This window comes from Clytia hemisphaerica, unplaced genomic scaffold (assembly GCF_902728285.1).
Source record: "Clytia hemisphaerica strain Z4C2 unplaced genomic scaffold, Clytia hemisphaerica genome assembly, whole genome shotgun sequence".
Taxonomy (NCBI): Eukaryota; Metazoa; Cnidaria; class Hydrozoa; order Leptothecata; family Clytiidae; genus Clytia; species Clytia hemisphaerica.
Window position 1 is genome coordinate 269,494 of NW_027103918.1, and position 15,321 is coordinate 284,814.

The following is a 15,321-nucleotide window of genomic DNA, read 5'->3' on the forward strand; positions in this document are numbered from 1 at the left end:
AGTTTCTTACCATTTTCCATCGAAAACAATCGAAAACATTACTGCTTCCCAAAGCCAGAGACCAAAGCAAATGATCTTTCTTGATGATGGCGCCCTTTTGGATCTATTGTCAACTCATTTAAAATGGTGGACAGAGTTGCGGAATGACGAAGGCGCCCACTGCTTTGAGGGTGGTAACGCCAAAACGCCCAATATGACCAGCCAACAGAAGGCGAGTTTGTTGCCGCGCGAGTTACGTCATGCACTCCACCGTAGCGAAAGCGCGAACGACATTTCACAATTATAAGAATATCTTATGTGCTTAATTCTATTTATAACTTTGAGAGCTTTATGGAAGATGAAGAAGTAGAAAGATGAAAAATGCGCTGGTTAATTTTTTTTAAATAGATGTGTTCTATCATTGTTGAAAGTTGAAAAATTTTCTACCGACGCATAATTTTTTTACAGCCAATTAAAAGCACAGTCTGCTTATACTTACTATGTTTGCTATATCATCTAGGCAAAAAACGGTAAAAAAAGACACAAACACATTTTTTTTATGAGTGTGGTTATGATTTTTTTGATTGCGGCCGCGTACAGAAACTCGCCAAATGTTCCTAACTGATCTAACGCATTTTATCCCAGAATTCTCATAAAATCAGTGGAACAGGGGTGGTGCTACTTAAAAACGTATATTGCGTCTAAAGTAGTTTAAGTTATAGATTACGAGGCCAACGGGACTTTCGGATTCTCATTTAGTGTGATAAATATACTGAATTTTTACGTTGTGGAATTCTCGAAAAGAAATCTATTTTCGCCAATTTATGACGTCTTTAATTTCACAAAGAATGTCATCTTGACGTTTCGTGCTGGTTTACATTGCACGATTCAGACTGTAAAAGTAAAACTCTATTTACACTTTCTGAGTCGATTAATCAAATTTGATTCAATTTACCTTACTTAACTATCTAAAGGTTCACTCAATAATAAACGTGAAAAAAAACGCAGAAATTCGAATAGCTTTGCAGTACAGTCACTTTGAAGTAAGTTAAAACCATGCTGGCAGATTTTGTTGAACACAGTTTTATGAGCCAGCTTGGTTCATATCTCAAAATATTCGGTGATTTGAATTTTCAGCGTAAATGTTTTTATCGGGATGTTGATCGAACTTTTGGATAGTTAGCCGTGAGTACGGTACCTTCTCTTTCCCGGGAAAACTCTCAATGTTCATTAGACTAGAGCATGCCTTGAAGAAAGAAGCGACGAAGAAACAGACGATTTAACTTACTAAAGCTGATTTTTCATCAATCCAAAAATTTGAGTCTTGGTTTTCTTCCGTTGCAAACTGGCGATGTAAAAGTTTTCCCGGGAATGAGAAAGTTGGCCTGTCCTACAGTACAGTCTTGAAAAGCTGCAATGTAGACGTACCTTTAGTAAGAGATAACATAATACCTTTATAATAAAAATCATCACAAATCTCTATTAATTATCTTTTATACCTTTCTCTCGTTTACTATTTCTCTTTCAACCTTTTGATTACCTTTGTTGCTAGCCCCACAAAGCAAGAGAAATAGAATTAATAGCTTTGTCAAAACAATAAGAAAATCCAGCTGCATTTTGAAGGAGAAATTTGGCATGATGACAAAATACTTTTAACTTTAGCTTGACATCAAATGTTATGAAATAATATCAAATGGTGTGCAAAATGTGAAAATTGTTTTTCTTATCGTGAAAAAAGTCACGCACTGGCTTTCCTTCTGCGTGACTTGGTTATTGAGCCTTTATTCATATTAAAGAGTTTTTCAGCTATGGTTTTTGAATTAACATTGGCATTGGGTTTGTTGAATTAACATTATAATATTATCATCAATTATTGGTCCATTAGATAAAAGGTAAGATTTTAATTTAGTTTGCATAAAACATTAGTCTGGGTATCCAGACTCAAAATTGTAGAAAAATTACCTCAAAATACAGTTACATAGAACAGTCTGATACAGTTACCTTATAACAGCTAGTCACAATGGTCAAAATTCTACAACGAGAATCTTGTTGTGTGCCGGAAAGTCAAAAACTAAATTCTTCTGATCCGGTGCCCTAGTTTTTAACACAATCACGCAACTTTGTTGTCATTCACAGTCCTTTTAGATGAGCGCGGCCCTTACAAATTCGAAATTGCATATTCGTCAGATTGTTTTGTTTTCACCCATCCCTTTAGAGCTTCAGCGTGAGGGGCAGAAAACAATCACAATCTGACCTCAGGTTTGCAAGAATAGTTTAGGATCATTACACACAAAAAAATAAGAATATCCATAACGAAATTGAAAACACCATTCTTATAAAAAAAGAGTCTACCCCGCAGGGGGCAATGATCTTGAAGGCCAACGGGGACATGCTGCTGGAGTATGAAAAATGGACCCTGTCAGACATGAATATTTGGCTAATTTGGGACCCTGTCAGAAAGAAAAATCAAAAAAACTTTCTCATCTTGACCCTAAAAAGCGGCCAAAATGACTAATGTCAAAAATTACCAAAAGTCAACCCTGTCAGATACACATCTTGAAAATTAGTATATTTGGGACCCTGACAGATATCTTCAGAGCCTATAAAAGGAACCCAGACTAGCGGCACGTCTCCGTACCCTTTTTGCCTAAGTGCCCTCCCTGGGAGTTCACTTGCTTTCGCAGGTTTTTATATACGATCATCCGCCACATTAGAGCGCCCAAATAATTAATTCGTGCGACTTATCGAGTCTTCAAAAGAGATTTTTCTGAAGCACGAAGAACACCAAAATATTGCAAAAACAAAATGGCTGACTGCTTGCTTGCATGCGTTCCCGGCATTTTAGTGTTAGAAAGTTTTGGCAGTCTCTGTTTCTTGATTATGTGCATATTTTGCTTGTTTCTTTGAGTTTTCTTAATCTTGAAGGGTTCTGTCAACAAGGGTTCACTCACAGAAAGTATCAAACAAGCTGTATCATGATCACAAGCAAAAAGTTATCTTACAAGCAAAAAACGTGATCATGATACAAGAAGTATCGAAACGTCAAGAATCAACAAAATTTTGTTTTTCGTCTTTACTTTTTTCCTGAGAATAATTTGGCCAAGAAGAAAATTTTTTCAAGTATACAGTATTTCAATAAAAATTATGACATTTTGTGGAAAATTTGAGCATTGCTGCGAGATTCTGTAGCTTAATTGCTTAGAACCGGATTTGCTTGCTTTGAAGGTTATTTGGACAAACAGATAGAAATTGAATTTTCGTTTTAAGAATGTCTTGAAGGAGTTGATCCAGTAAATTTTTCAATATTGACTTTCTTTGAGGTTAACTCAAAATGCAGATGAATTGATTTGAATAACCAAGGAGCTAGCATCGACAAGCAACATTCAAAAGCTTTTGGAAAGTGAAATCTAGAAAACATTTCTATATTTTTACCTAATATGGTCTAACAAAATATACTGCTTACTTTATCAAATGCATACAGTTCTGAAAGTTACTCACTATTTTCGATCATTTTGTATGCTCATTTACACCCTCCATTGCTACTGAACTCCCACTTAAACTTAGTCACCGAATTACTCATGAATGAGCGCTCTTTAAGATCAATTAACAAAAAACGTTATTTGCGATAACATGCATAATGTCGAGAAAAACCGTAAAACTTCTTATCTTTCTTGAACTTCCCTCAGAGTGGGTTTTCTCTCTAATCCTGTGGTTTTATCACTGTCTAAATTGAGTTTCTCTTTTGAAATTGAGTGGGATGCTCCCGTTAGAATATGAACTCAAATTAATCTAGTGCTCTCAATCTTTCCATTTTGATTTTGATTTTCTTTTCTAACTTTTGATTGAGTACTTCGTGGACTTGTTGGGCTCTGTATATTATAGATCATACTAATATGGGGACCATGGAGGGTATTCCGTAGTGAACAACACTATAATAGCAACACATTTTTCATCTCATATGCGCATCATGCTTATGCGCTTCTCTTAAAGATACAGAAGAAATTACTCAATCCACCTTTTCGGCCGTCGCCGCCAATTGCCGCGTGGACATTTTTTGTCCGTTTTACCACCCTAAACTCGATCCAATCATTTTTTTACACTTTTTTCTTTTGTCTTCAGGTGCGAAAAAAAGACTGGCCCCGACAATTAGCGGCTACAGTCAAAAAGGTGTATTAGAATCTTGTAAAATGTGCTACTTTTACACAAGCTTTGATGAAAACAATAGAAATTGTTTCAACAGGTAGAGTTTCGGTTCGTTGGAAACCAAAAATCTATCTTTTCACTTTTTAAATGGTTCGTTCATTACGGCAGCCGAAAGAAAAATAAAACTTAGCTCAGTCAGTCTGGGAAGAGTCGTCTTGTGAGATTTTAAACATGCATACGTATGTCAGGTTGAGTGTATTATTGTCTTGTAAAATTAATTATCTCAAACGGTATAAGTTTTATATTGGCCGACTTTCTCAAGTCGATGCGTGATTTTGAATGGTTTTCATATGCACAGGATAATACTCTCAATGATGGCAGGTTGCTGTTTCTGGGGGAGAAACACTGGAAAGAATGATGAGATTAGGGAAGGAGAAATATCAATTTATAATGGGCTCTGTTAAAATGTTTTGCCACCAATTAATTCCAACTTTCTATTTTGATATATACTTTGAGGCGCGTCATGATTCATGCACAGTTGAGTATTTTGGCATCCATACAACACACCACTATTCCCAGTGTGCACGTATCAGCGTCAGAGTTGATGACGTAATTCATAAAAAGTGACTTAATTGATGGCTTAATTATACGTTTGAAGTGAATTATGAATGACCCTTTCCTTTCTCCATTAATCCTTATCTTGAATACCTCCTTTTAGAAATTCGCGCTCATTTTTTCATTTCAAGCCAAAACTTTAAAATTTGAGTTTTCATCTCAGTCAACAAACGTTTGAAGAAGAGCAGTGTTATCAAGACCCTCTCTGAAGTTCATGTTAACGTAATATGGGTTATAGTAGATATAAAAATAGTACAGACGCAAGATCAACATTTAGCTCCTGCATTAGAAGAAGCTTAAGGGTAAGCATAATCATTCAATAAATTTGTCAAGAAGGTTTGAATTTGTGTACCAAAGAGAAATTAAGCTGCTGTCTTAATCTTTGTGACCATGTTTACCTTATTGTATTACCTAAAGCTAAAAGTCTGTCAATCTTTGATTTGGTTTTTAGCCAGGTGGTCAAAACATCGATCGCCTTAAGACCAGCTCATACAGCAATGTACAAACATGTATCAAAACAAAGAGTTTATTCCAGACAGTCAACTGCTTTTGCAATCTTCCCTAATATTTTGAAGTCGATCAACCTTTGAACCCAACTGGCTTGACTATTAATCCATTGTTCTCAAAACATTCTTATTGGCTAAGAAGTCTTCAAAATAGTGTTTATCTCTTTCGTATTTTCTGCTTTTCTCATCGGGTGACCTGTGCATAAAAAACAAAATACTAGCCTGTAGAAGATCTTTGACAGACACTAAGTCATGACTACTAAGGAAGAGTTTGGTACAGGCTAGAATTTTGTTGATTATGATTTTCATTAGACACAAAAGTTCGCGTGTCCAATGCTCACAGTACCGCTGTAAGATAATAATGAAATCACTCGCTGGTAGGAAGAAAATATTTGTCTCTACATACTGTGTTCTGTTTGAAAGCGAGGCTAGGTGGAGATAATTTTGATGAATTATATAAATTAATATTCTTACTATGACCTTTTGTCACGCTGGTCGTGAATAATCTCCCTTGTATTTTGTTATGAAGCATTCAAAACTGTTTGGAAGTATTATTTGGTTTGAGATGTTGTTTTGAGTAGACCATCTTATTCGAAGTTTAAGATTTTCACAAAACTTCCTCAATCTTGTACCCAGAGCCATTTGCGCCACTTTTTTAATTTACTGATATGTGGGTGGTACATTCCTTTCATGAGCGTTATCAGAATCATAAAGAGGTGAACTAAGGGACTGGGTTCGAGTTTGAAAATTCTCTTTTCTTGTTCAATGTTAGTCACCTCATGTCACAAGTTTTTGCTTACCTTATCGACCAAAACTTAGTGACTAAATTTTGGCTTGGTGACTACAATTTGGGCTGACTAAAAATAAGGCTGACTAAGTTTTGGCCCATGAGGTAATATTCACGAAAGGGTTTGATTAGCTGAATGCATCAAAAGCATGTAATATTCAGATAATCAACTTGAAAAGGATTTTGCAGTGGCATTACTAAGAGTCTGCTTAGTAACGACGATTTATCTCTTGCTAATGAGAATTTCGGTAAACGGTGATTTGCACCTCTTCATTAGGTAGAGACCTAGTAGTCGTGACCCATCCCCGTGGTTTTTCAAACTAAGTTGTGGGATGGGAAACTTCTCTGCTTTCTTTTCTCATAAAAACAGTGCTATGAGGCTGAAACTTTTAGAAGAGATTAGTTTTTGTTTTTTCGTGGTAATTTCATGGTGATAAATACTCAAGCATAGTTTGCTACAGTAATTCGTATTCAAATCTGACACCATAGACGGTACTTGATGAAGGGATGTTGCATAAGATTCAACATGAAAATGAAGCAGGTAAACCGCGGCTAAAATCCTTTAAAATCATCGTGGCTAGTTAGTTATAGTTAGTTTGTATAGATAGTTTAACTTTTATCTGACACCCCGACGCACAAAATTTCATCTGACACGCTAAAGCTCTGAACAATATAAAAGAAAGTCCGAAAATGTTCATTTGGACTTTTCAATACATGAAAAACAACAAAGTGAGTTTTTTAAAATTACAATATTTCTTACTCAATACTAGTACATCATTCAGGTAAAAGTTCTCTTACAAACGTGTCGATGAGTTTTATGTAAAAATCTTGCTAATTAAACTTTGTTGTTTTTCATGTATTGAAAAGTCAAAATGAACATTTTCGGACTTTCTTTTATATTGTTTTATTCGAAATTGTCAGCTGGATCTGGATTCTGGAAAAAGCTCTGAAGGTCGGGAAAAGTTCAACATTTGGAAGGCTAAGATTACGTAACTTTGCAAGACATTGTCAACTTGAAAGGATTTTGCAGCGGGAGGCCTGGACCCTAGCACTTGTTTTCGGGGATTGGCGGGTCCAACCGAAATAGTTTCAGGTTTACGCGCAAATGTTCATTCTTCTCTGATGGGAAGTTGGCCCCCTCCTTTAGAGCTTAAGCGTGGGTGGCTGTCAAATTATTATCGGAATATCAGATAAGTTTAACTTCTGTTCAGATTTGTCATAGGCAAAAATTTGATCCGTGATTTGCTCTTCACCAGTCTCGACAAATTTTTAATCGCACTTTCGTGATGCGTAATGGTTAAAATGTTTTTGCGTGATGGAGTGATGAACCTTTAAGGGCTGTGACCATAGTGAATTTTTCATAATTGCCGTGTTTAAAATGTGTTTTCTGACTGATGTAACCAACAAAACTATGGCACGTTATACATTTTCTGTTAGACAAACTATTCGTGAATCTGAAAATTCAAAAATTACATTGGAAAATTTTGATGAAGAAGAAAATGAAGACTTTTGCGAGGAAGGGTATTTCAACTTTGAAGAGCTTCGGCGAAGAAAAAACATTTTGAAAAATTTTTCGCAGTAGATGGTGTATCTTTTACCGAACAATAAAAATTTTTGCGGAAAATCTTTGTAAATGCTTCTTTATCTCGAAATCTTCAAAATAGTGGTTTTTCATCAATTTTTCATCTGGATTTTGCTTAAACAAACAGTCATAACTTTTGACACATCTTTTTAGAAAAATTTTCCGCAAAATTTGAAATAGTTCAATTCTTTGCGGAAAGTTTGAGAAAAGTTCGAAACAAAAAAGTTAATTACCCATTGAAACTTAGTACTTTTTATAAAAGAAGGTGATGCAACATATTATTAACGTCTTTTTAAAGTTCATAACGTCATTTTTACAATTAAGTTCTTAATTACTCTTAAGGGGTTTGATTAAAAAGTAATTTATAAAGGCAATTCTTTGTTAAAAGTGTTAAAGAATCTAAAACATAACTTTTATGTTCAGATACTAAAATCAATTTTCTGACTTTGGTCAGAGCCCTTAAATCAAAGTAAAAGTGAGAGTATGAATCAAAATTAGAATTCGAAAACAAGCACTACATCCGTCTCATGCTATACCCTGCTTTTTATTTTGTCTATGGCTGAAAGTAATACGCTGACCTTTTATTATATAAATTGAATGAATCTCTTTGAACTTTTTATGCACTGCTTGACATAGCATAAGCGCTTAGACTTCCTTCCTTTACTGAGGAGTGTGATTTTAAATAAATTCACACGCCTTGTAAATTGCACGCAATCAATCGCGTTTCTTGTCTTGGAAAGAGTTAACAGAGCAATCAATAAGGAAACCTAACTTTGGAACTTAGGATGATAGAAGTTGTGTTTTATACTAATTACGGGACTATAATTTTTACTTTATCTATTTTGGGGGTAAAATAAGTTGTTAGTCTGGTTAACCAATTCTAAGGGATAGGCTAAACTATTTCTTTTACAACTAACAACAATATAGCGGCGCTTTAAAGATACTTTATAAAATTATATGGTTTTTGAAGTTGGTCTTGAATTTCTGTCGCAACTGTCCATTTTCCAAAGATGCTATGAAAAGGTTGGCCAGTAGGAGTAGTAAGATTAGCGCTTTGCCCTTATGGTAAATTTCGTAAAATGTTGTAAAGTTAACGAGATTGTTTTATATAAAGGCTACAATAGGTCGAAAAAATCGACCAGTTAGTTCATGACCAGACCAATATGAGCTTTCTTTGAATGTGAAAACCCTTTGGATAATCATCTTTATTGCATTAGTTTAACCCATTGCGTAATTGGTTTTAGGACTTTAGATTCGAATTATATAATTGGATGAGAGAGAGAGTGACTAATTGCTGAAGGTCTGGTTTACAAACAAAGGTCTATTGACCTGAAAGGGACTTCACCGTGGAGCTTGCAGAATCATTTTGTCTTGTTTTCGTTTCTTATACACGATATCTTTTTATAAGAAAAATTTTATATAAAAGCACGAAGCTAAAAATTTGCTAAAACCTAAGATTAAATTAAAAACAATTTTAGCCTCAGATTTCAGAAATTACTAAGGAATTACTGATTTTAACCGATTTTTAAGAGATTTTAAACCCATTTTCAGTTTAAGTAAAGAAACTAAGCGATTTAAGAACATTTCATAGTATCATTTAAATTTCAAAGAATTAAGAACAGTGCCCAGCCTGATCCAAAATCTACTGTTTCTTATAGAAAAGCGTGTAAGGCAAAATATGAAACGTCTTTATTTTCCGTTTATCTGAAGCATAGTTGACAAACTGATGGTGTTTTAAGAATATTCTCGTGCTCTTTTCTCATTTACTATTCTATCTTGTCAATACTTCTTTTTGATTTTAATACCCTATTTAAAAACAGACTTTAGGATGCTATAATAGACTTAAATTTGCTTAGTCACTTTGCAAAGAGGATTGATATTGATAATGCTTAGTTAAGCAACATCCTTCGTATTGTCGCATTTCGATTTTGATATTCGTTGGTGCAGGTTGACAATTGATGGAAAAAATATTGCAAGGAAATCTTATTTAGTCACAAAGATCCTTGCGAGACTATTTCTGTAATTTATTAGTAGTTTCAATCTGCCGAGCTATTATACTAGCTTCTAATCAGTAATAAAAACGTCAAAAATCAAAAATAATAATCTAGTCTTAAGCTGTCTCAATTATTTTTCATTATTATTTTTCATTTTTTTTCAGAGCAAAACAATGACAGCACCAAGTGAAGAATTATCATTCCATAATGCAATCAACAATCAAAAATTACCCATCGTTCTTCAAGCGACAAAAAGTTGCGTCCTGGGTGAGCGAACCGTTCTGGAGGAAGACCAAATCTTAACTGTCTTGGATCGGGCTCACGTTGATCTTGTGACATGTAAGGACGCTGATGGGAAAACTTTCAAGATCGCCAAAGATATGGTTTTACATTCTCCAATACATTATGTAGAGGAGTTTTACCCGCGGACCACCCAAGAACTGGAGGAGATGATAGGCAATGTTAGTTATGTTCAAACTAAGAGCTTTTATAAAGACAACTTGAATACCTTTGGTCCTTTGGAAGTGTTCCAATTCACTAGCTATTATGATGAAAAGACCATCGTTTTACAGACCAAATCTGAAGATAAGTTTTTGCTGAATGTAGAAGTCTTGTTGAATTCCAAACTCTTCGTCCTGGTCAAGATTAATGGAAACAAGAAAAGATTCAATGACTTTTTGGAGCATTTTGAATCTGAACAGATGATTCGATTGAATGATCCTACCTCCAATAAAATGATGTATCCAAACTTTTCCGTCGAATCAGTCGGTAAATACGAAGTCGCTTACACAGTTACTGATATCAATAATTCGATGGAACTCAGATACGAGACGTTCCCACTTGATCGACGTATCACGTTCCGGCGAACCGGCAAGAAGCCACCAGATTATGTCGAACAATTTGGTCGCTACAATACTGAATCCTACCTGGAGAATCTAAAACAAGTCAAGATCGCAATGAGCTATGACAATTATTTACCACGTTTCTATGGTAATCTGATCATTAAGAATCCATGCTGGACTGATTTACAGCGTCCGAATAAGCTAAACCTGACCAACGAAAACAAACCAGGCGTCCGAGAATCACTTCGCAGAGGACTCAAAAATTTCATTCGCTCTTCGCCATCCAAAGAAGATCTCCGAATTCCCGGTATCGAGAAACCGCAAACCATACCTCCTTCCAAGAATGTTCCATCCCCAACCAAACAACAAGCCCTCGCTCCAAGGAGCAGCTCAGACGCACCACGCCCTACTCAAAGAACCGTTAAGAAGGCTGACACTAACCCAATCTACGATATCGATACTTGGAAGCTAGAGCAGCTCAGACAGGAATTTGCCAAGAATAAAGTTGACGGAGTACCCATCAAACCTCCGAGAAGAAGATTGCCGAGACCGAAATCTCTAGATATGGATCATCCACACAGTATGTTTTATAACGAGCTGAAAGAAGATAATCTGTACGAAAAACCTTTCAACGAGAAATCACCACACGGTAAACTTAAACATGTCAAAGATCAAGAAATCTTTCAATATCAACGAAGTCCCTCTGTACCGATCCGCGTCCCACCTCAAGCCGAACGCCCCACTCAACGCGCCCATTCCGCCTCTCCACCCTCATTTTACCCGCCCTCGTCTTCGTTTGAAGGATTAGATTCAGGAGTGGATTCACCTAGTGATAACAGAAGCCTCGGTGAGCTGATGAAAAGATTTCAAACCTCTTCGCCACAACCTCAACCACAACAAGAGAATCGAACACGTTCACACAGTGCTATGGAAAAACGCAAATCACTTTCACAATTATCCCTTTCTGGATCCGACCTTAACATTTCATACCCCTTCAATTTCAAACATCAAAAAGGGCATGGTATTCCTGAAAACCTCTACGCAATACCAGGTCAACAAAGGCCAAGTTTCAACCAACTCGACGAAACCAATCAATTTCCAGATCTTGATCAAATGACACAGAACACAAGACGAAACACCGCTTTCAGAAGCCATATCTATGAATCTGTCATTTATGCTGACGTCAAAAATGAGGTTAAAGGCAATCAAATCTTTGCTGCTGAAGTAGAAAGCATGAACTCTATCAAAGAATTTACTATCGACGATGTGAAGGAATTATTGACTCAATTAAAACTTGAGAGACATGTGCAAACATTTGAGGATGAGATGGTGACAGGTTATATGCTTGTTGAAAAATTCACAGAATTTCACGGAGAAATGGGACTTACTCCTTTTGAGGCTCGAAAACTTTACAAATATGTTCGTGGCTGGAGACCGACGATTCTTAATTCAGGACACGAGAATATGAACTTCAAAGAATGGTCGATTAATGAAGTCGAAGCGCAACTTATTAAACTGAAACTACCAATGTTTGCAATTTTTTGTTCAGACAATCTTATTGATGGTGCTCTGTTATTAGATATGATTCAAAACAAATTACTGACAACTTTGGAGCAGGATAAAGTGACATTAAAGAAAGTTGAGATTGCAAGGATCGAAGCTTATTTTGAAAATCCTCAACAGTATGAACATATGAGGGCCGATAGTAATTCAAGCAACTTAAGTGCTTGATTTAATAAAAACTGTCACCAAAAAAAGAGAACTCGAAGTTTTAGTTTTTTTATATACGTAATATTTTTTATATATTAAGTTTCATTTTTCGTAAACCATAAAAGTTAGTTTGCTTAATTGAGTATCTAACTATTAATTATGGTGTATGTGGGTGGTTTTTTGAATCTCAGTCAAAAAAATATTTACACTAATTTTGATATCTTTTCCAAAGATGACTGGATTGACTGCTTTTAAAAACTAGTTCAAAACAAGTCAAACTTACTTTAAAAGCTAAAGGTATTCCATTTGAAATCTCGATCAATTGAGTATTTAAAATCGTTAAATACCTATTAATAAAAGCTCTCTTGTGTTCGTGTGGGTAGATGTTTTTATTTTCCATCCAATTTTATTTTATTTAAATATACAAAGTTAGATAATATAAAGACCGTCTAAAATCTCACACAAACAAGTACTAGTAGGGTATTTATTAAGATGTTGACACGCCTATTTTGCCCCCGCCTGGCTCTAAATAACCTTTGCATAAAGCTTTCAGTTGAGGTTTCAGCCTGATTCTAAAAGTTGTATTAGAATGTGAAATAACATCGAATTTTTGAAAAGTTTTGTTTCTAGAAATCAAGAACTCTGTTTAGGTATTACCCCTTTTCTATCTTTACCTCGAGTGACGTCAAAAAAAGATAATTTATGTTAATTTATCCCATTAAAATTTATGTTTCATTTATTTTTCTTTTGTAAGTATTTTTCTTTTCAACATTTCACAATAGTTGAAAAAAAAGTATTTAAAGTACCAATTACCTTCCTGATGCTTATCTGACCAATTAGCTTGGAGCACTTTCCCACCTTTTAGAAATTAGTAGAGGGTTAACTCTTGCTGTGAATCCTAAATTTACAGATAAATCTTTCGAAAATCTGGCTTCAAAGGTTTCTTTTAAAATCTAAGCTTAAAGAAGCAAATTTTCTAATTCACCGAAAACAAAGACTCTTTGAAATCAAACGCAAAAAGAATTTCTCTCAAGAAAGGGTCTTTTAAACAAACAGAGGTTACTTTGCAACATTTGAATTCTATTTTCATTTTGAGATGTTTGATGAGTGTGATACTTTTGTATTCTAACTTGGTAAGTACAACCTTTATCTCTGCACTTAATTTACTTTTCATCAATTTTTAACCTGAAAACCCATGTACAAATTAGATGATTAAAAAAATGCGCTCAACTTAGATTCTGATCAACATCTTAAAATCTACTCAAATTTATGAGCATCTCTGCCTCAGTGACCTGGTAAGGATTTTTGCCTAAGTATTTTCTAAAGTCGAGATACTTAAGTTTTTGGCTTTTAGGATGAAAACAATAGAATCTCAACTTAAGAACCGTGTAAGAACCCATTTTCAAAAATTTCAAATTTTGATATCTCGATTTTGGAAAATACAGATAAATAGAAATATTGAATTACCTATTTTTCAGGCTTGCAACATCTTCCAATTACTTTATATTGGATTGGCAAAGGCACACAGACAGTATGCTCATTACAAAGGTGCTAATCCTTATCACCATTTTTAATTGTTTATTTGGACGAGTTACCAGGGTAACCAATTCTATCGAATCACTTGGTAACTACAATGTTGTGTTACTCGTCTCCTTCAATTCGACACACGTGCCATTGGAAATCAAACGGATGCATTTGAAGCTTCGTTACTTCATCGGGCGTCAAATGGTCTTGGCAACACAAACGTGTGTCACTATCGGCTTCGCATCTTATAACATCGAAGATCAGTACGAAAGATTACTCTCCATCCTGGTGCATATTCACCTCGGCCAAAGATTCAATACTCCAGTTACCAGACCCACCAATACAAAATATGAATCGAACCCAAAATGTTCACCCTTTTGTAGTCTGCCAAATATTATCAGTGTTATTTCCTATCTGCCATCACGATTCACCACTCTTACCAAAAATACTCTCTCCATGGAAATGATAGGCTATTTCCCTTATACCACGGATAAATTTGACATGTCTTCAGGGCTACGAAGGCATTCAAACGATGAATCTATCTTAGACATGGACAGTGACAAAGTCTTAAGAGATATTCTTCAATTGCAAGTCTCAAAGATTCTTCTTCTCAGGTTACCAAGCAACAATCCATTACTGACTTTATATCATCGAAAGATGTATTGGGACATTCTAAAATCCTATCCACGATTTTGTCTTTTCCAATACGATCTTTTAGATCTTGTGGTGGACAAAATGCTGGATTTGATCCATTTCATGGATGATAATGATATCAGTATGGTGTTAGGTTGGTCAGATATAGACTCTTGGTCAATCTTTGTGAAGCATTCGCAATCTAATCCTAACCGTGCTTGGTTCTGGTACCTTGAATCACCCTTAACGTTAAGCTCCTTGAACAAATATTTCATCTCCAGGTCAACCCATTTGATTCGTTTCCATCGATTGTTCGCCTACCAAAAGTTAAATCAGATGTTCCCTTACTCTTCTATAACACATTCAGTTCAATTCTCCGATTTGAATGAAATTTTAAAAGACCCGTGGTTGAACTCAGGTTCTGATGTCATTGATCTGAACAACCCTCATTTACTTGGTCCAAACAGCTCTTTACAAATTGAGCTCCTTGAATCGACGATCCTTCCTCTCTGGTGGTCACAGCCTTTTAAAAGACTTTGTACTTCGACAAGGGAATTCTATGATCTGCTTATGTTTCTCTCACATTCAACCGTTGTTGAAGTATTTACTTATGGCTTACCGTATCGTTCCCCAGACACCCCACAAATTTATTTAGACGAAGTATCACCACGTGTCAAACGACCAGCATCCGTCAAAACATGTCCACCAGGGTTCGAACCTCATAAAATGGAATTCAACGGGACACTCCCCAGTTCATTACACTTTGATTGGAGATGTTTGCCTTGCCCACCCAAATCAGCCAAAAGTACTTACGGCAGTAACGCATGCGCATTATGCGAAGGTTATCTCATCCCGAACACCAAACAAACAATGTGTTTTGATCCTTACATGGATATTTACAATACACCTGGTCGTAGCTTTGGTACCATCTTGATTTCGTTTTCAGACATAGTTTGCTCCGTAACATCGTTGTTAACGCTACTGTGTTTCGTGATACGTCGCAATA

The 15,321-nt window shown here is 35.6% G+C and overlaps 1 protein-coding gene across 1 annotated transcript; it reads left to right on the forward strand.

Moving 5' to 3' along the window:
* The first annotated feature begins 1,581 nt into the window (after nt 1–1,581).
* On the forward strand, nt 1,582–12,967 carry LOC136809592 (uncharacterized). The gene is made up of 2 exons (XM_067066129.1): nt 1,582–1,871; nt 9,771–12,967. Exon 2 carries the CDS (start codon nt 9,780–9,782, stop codon nt 12,177–12,179), a length of 2,400 nt encoding a protein of 799 aa, XP_066922230.1. The 5' UTR covers nt 1,582–1,871; nt 9,771–9,779; the 3' UTR covers nt 12,180–12,967.
* Nucleotides 12,968–15,321: the final 2,354 nt, after the last annotated feature.

Excerpts from the sequence above, each read along its gene's own strand:
- LOC136809592 (XM_067066129.1), top strand. The coding sequence starts at position 9,780 with ATGACAGCACCAAGTGAAGAATTATCATTCCATAATGCAATCAACAAT.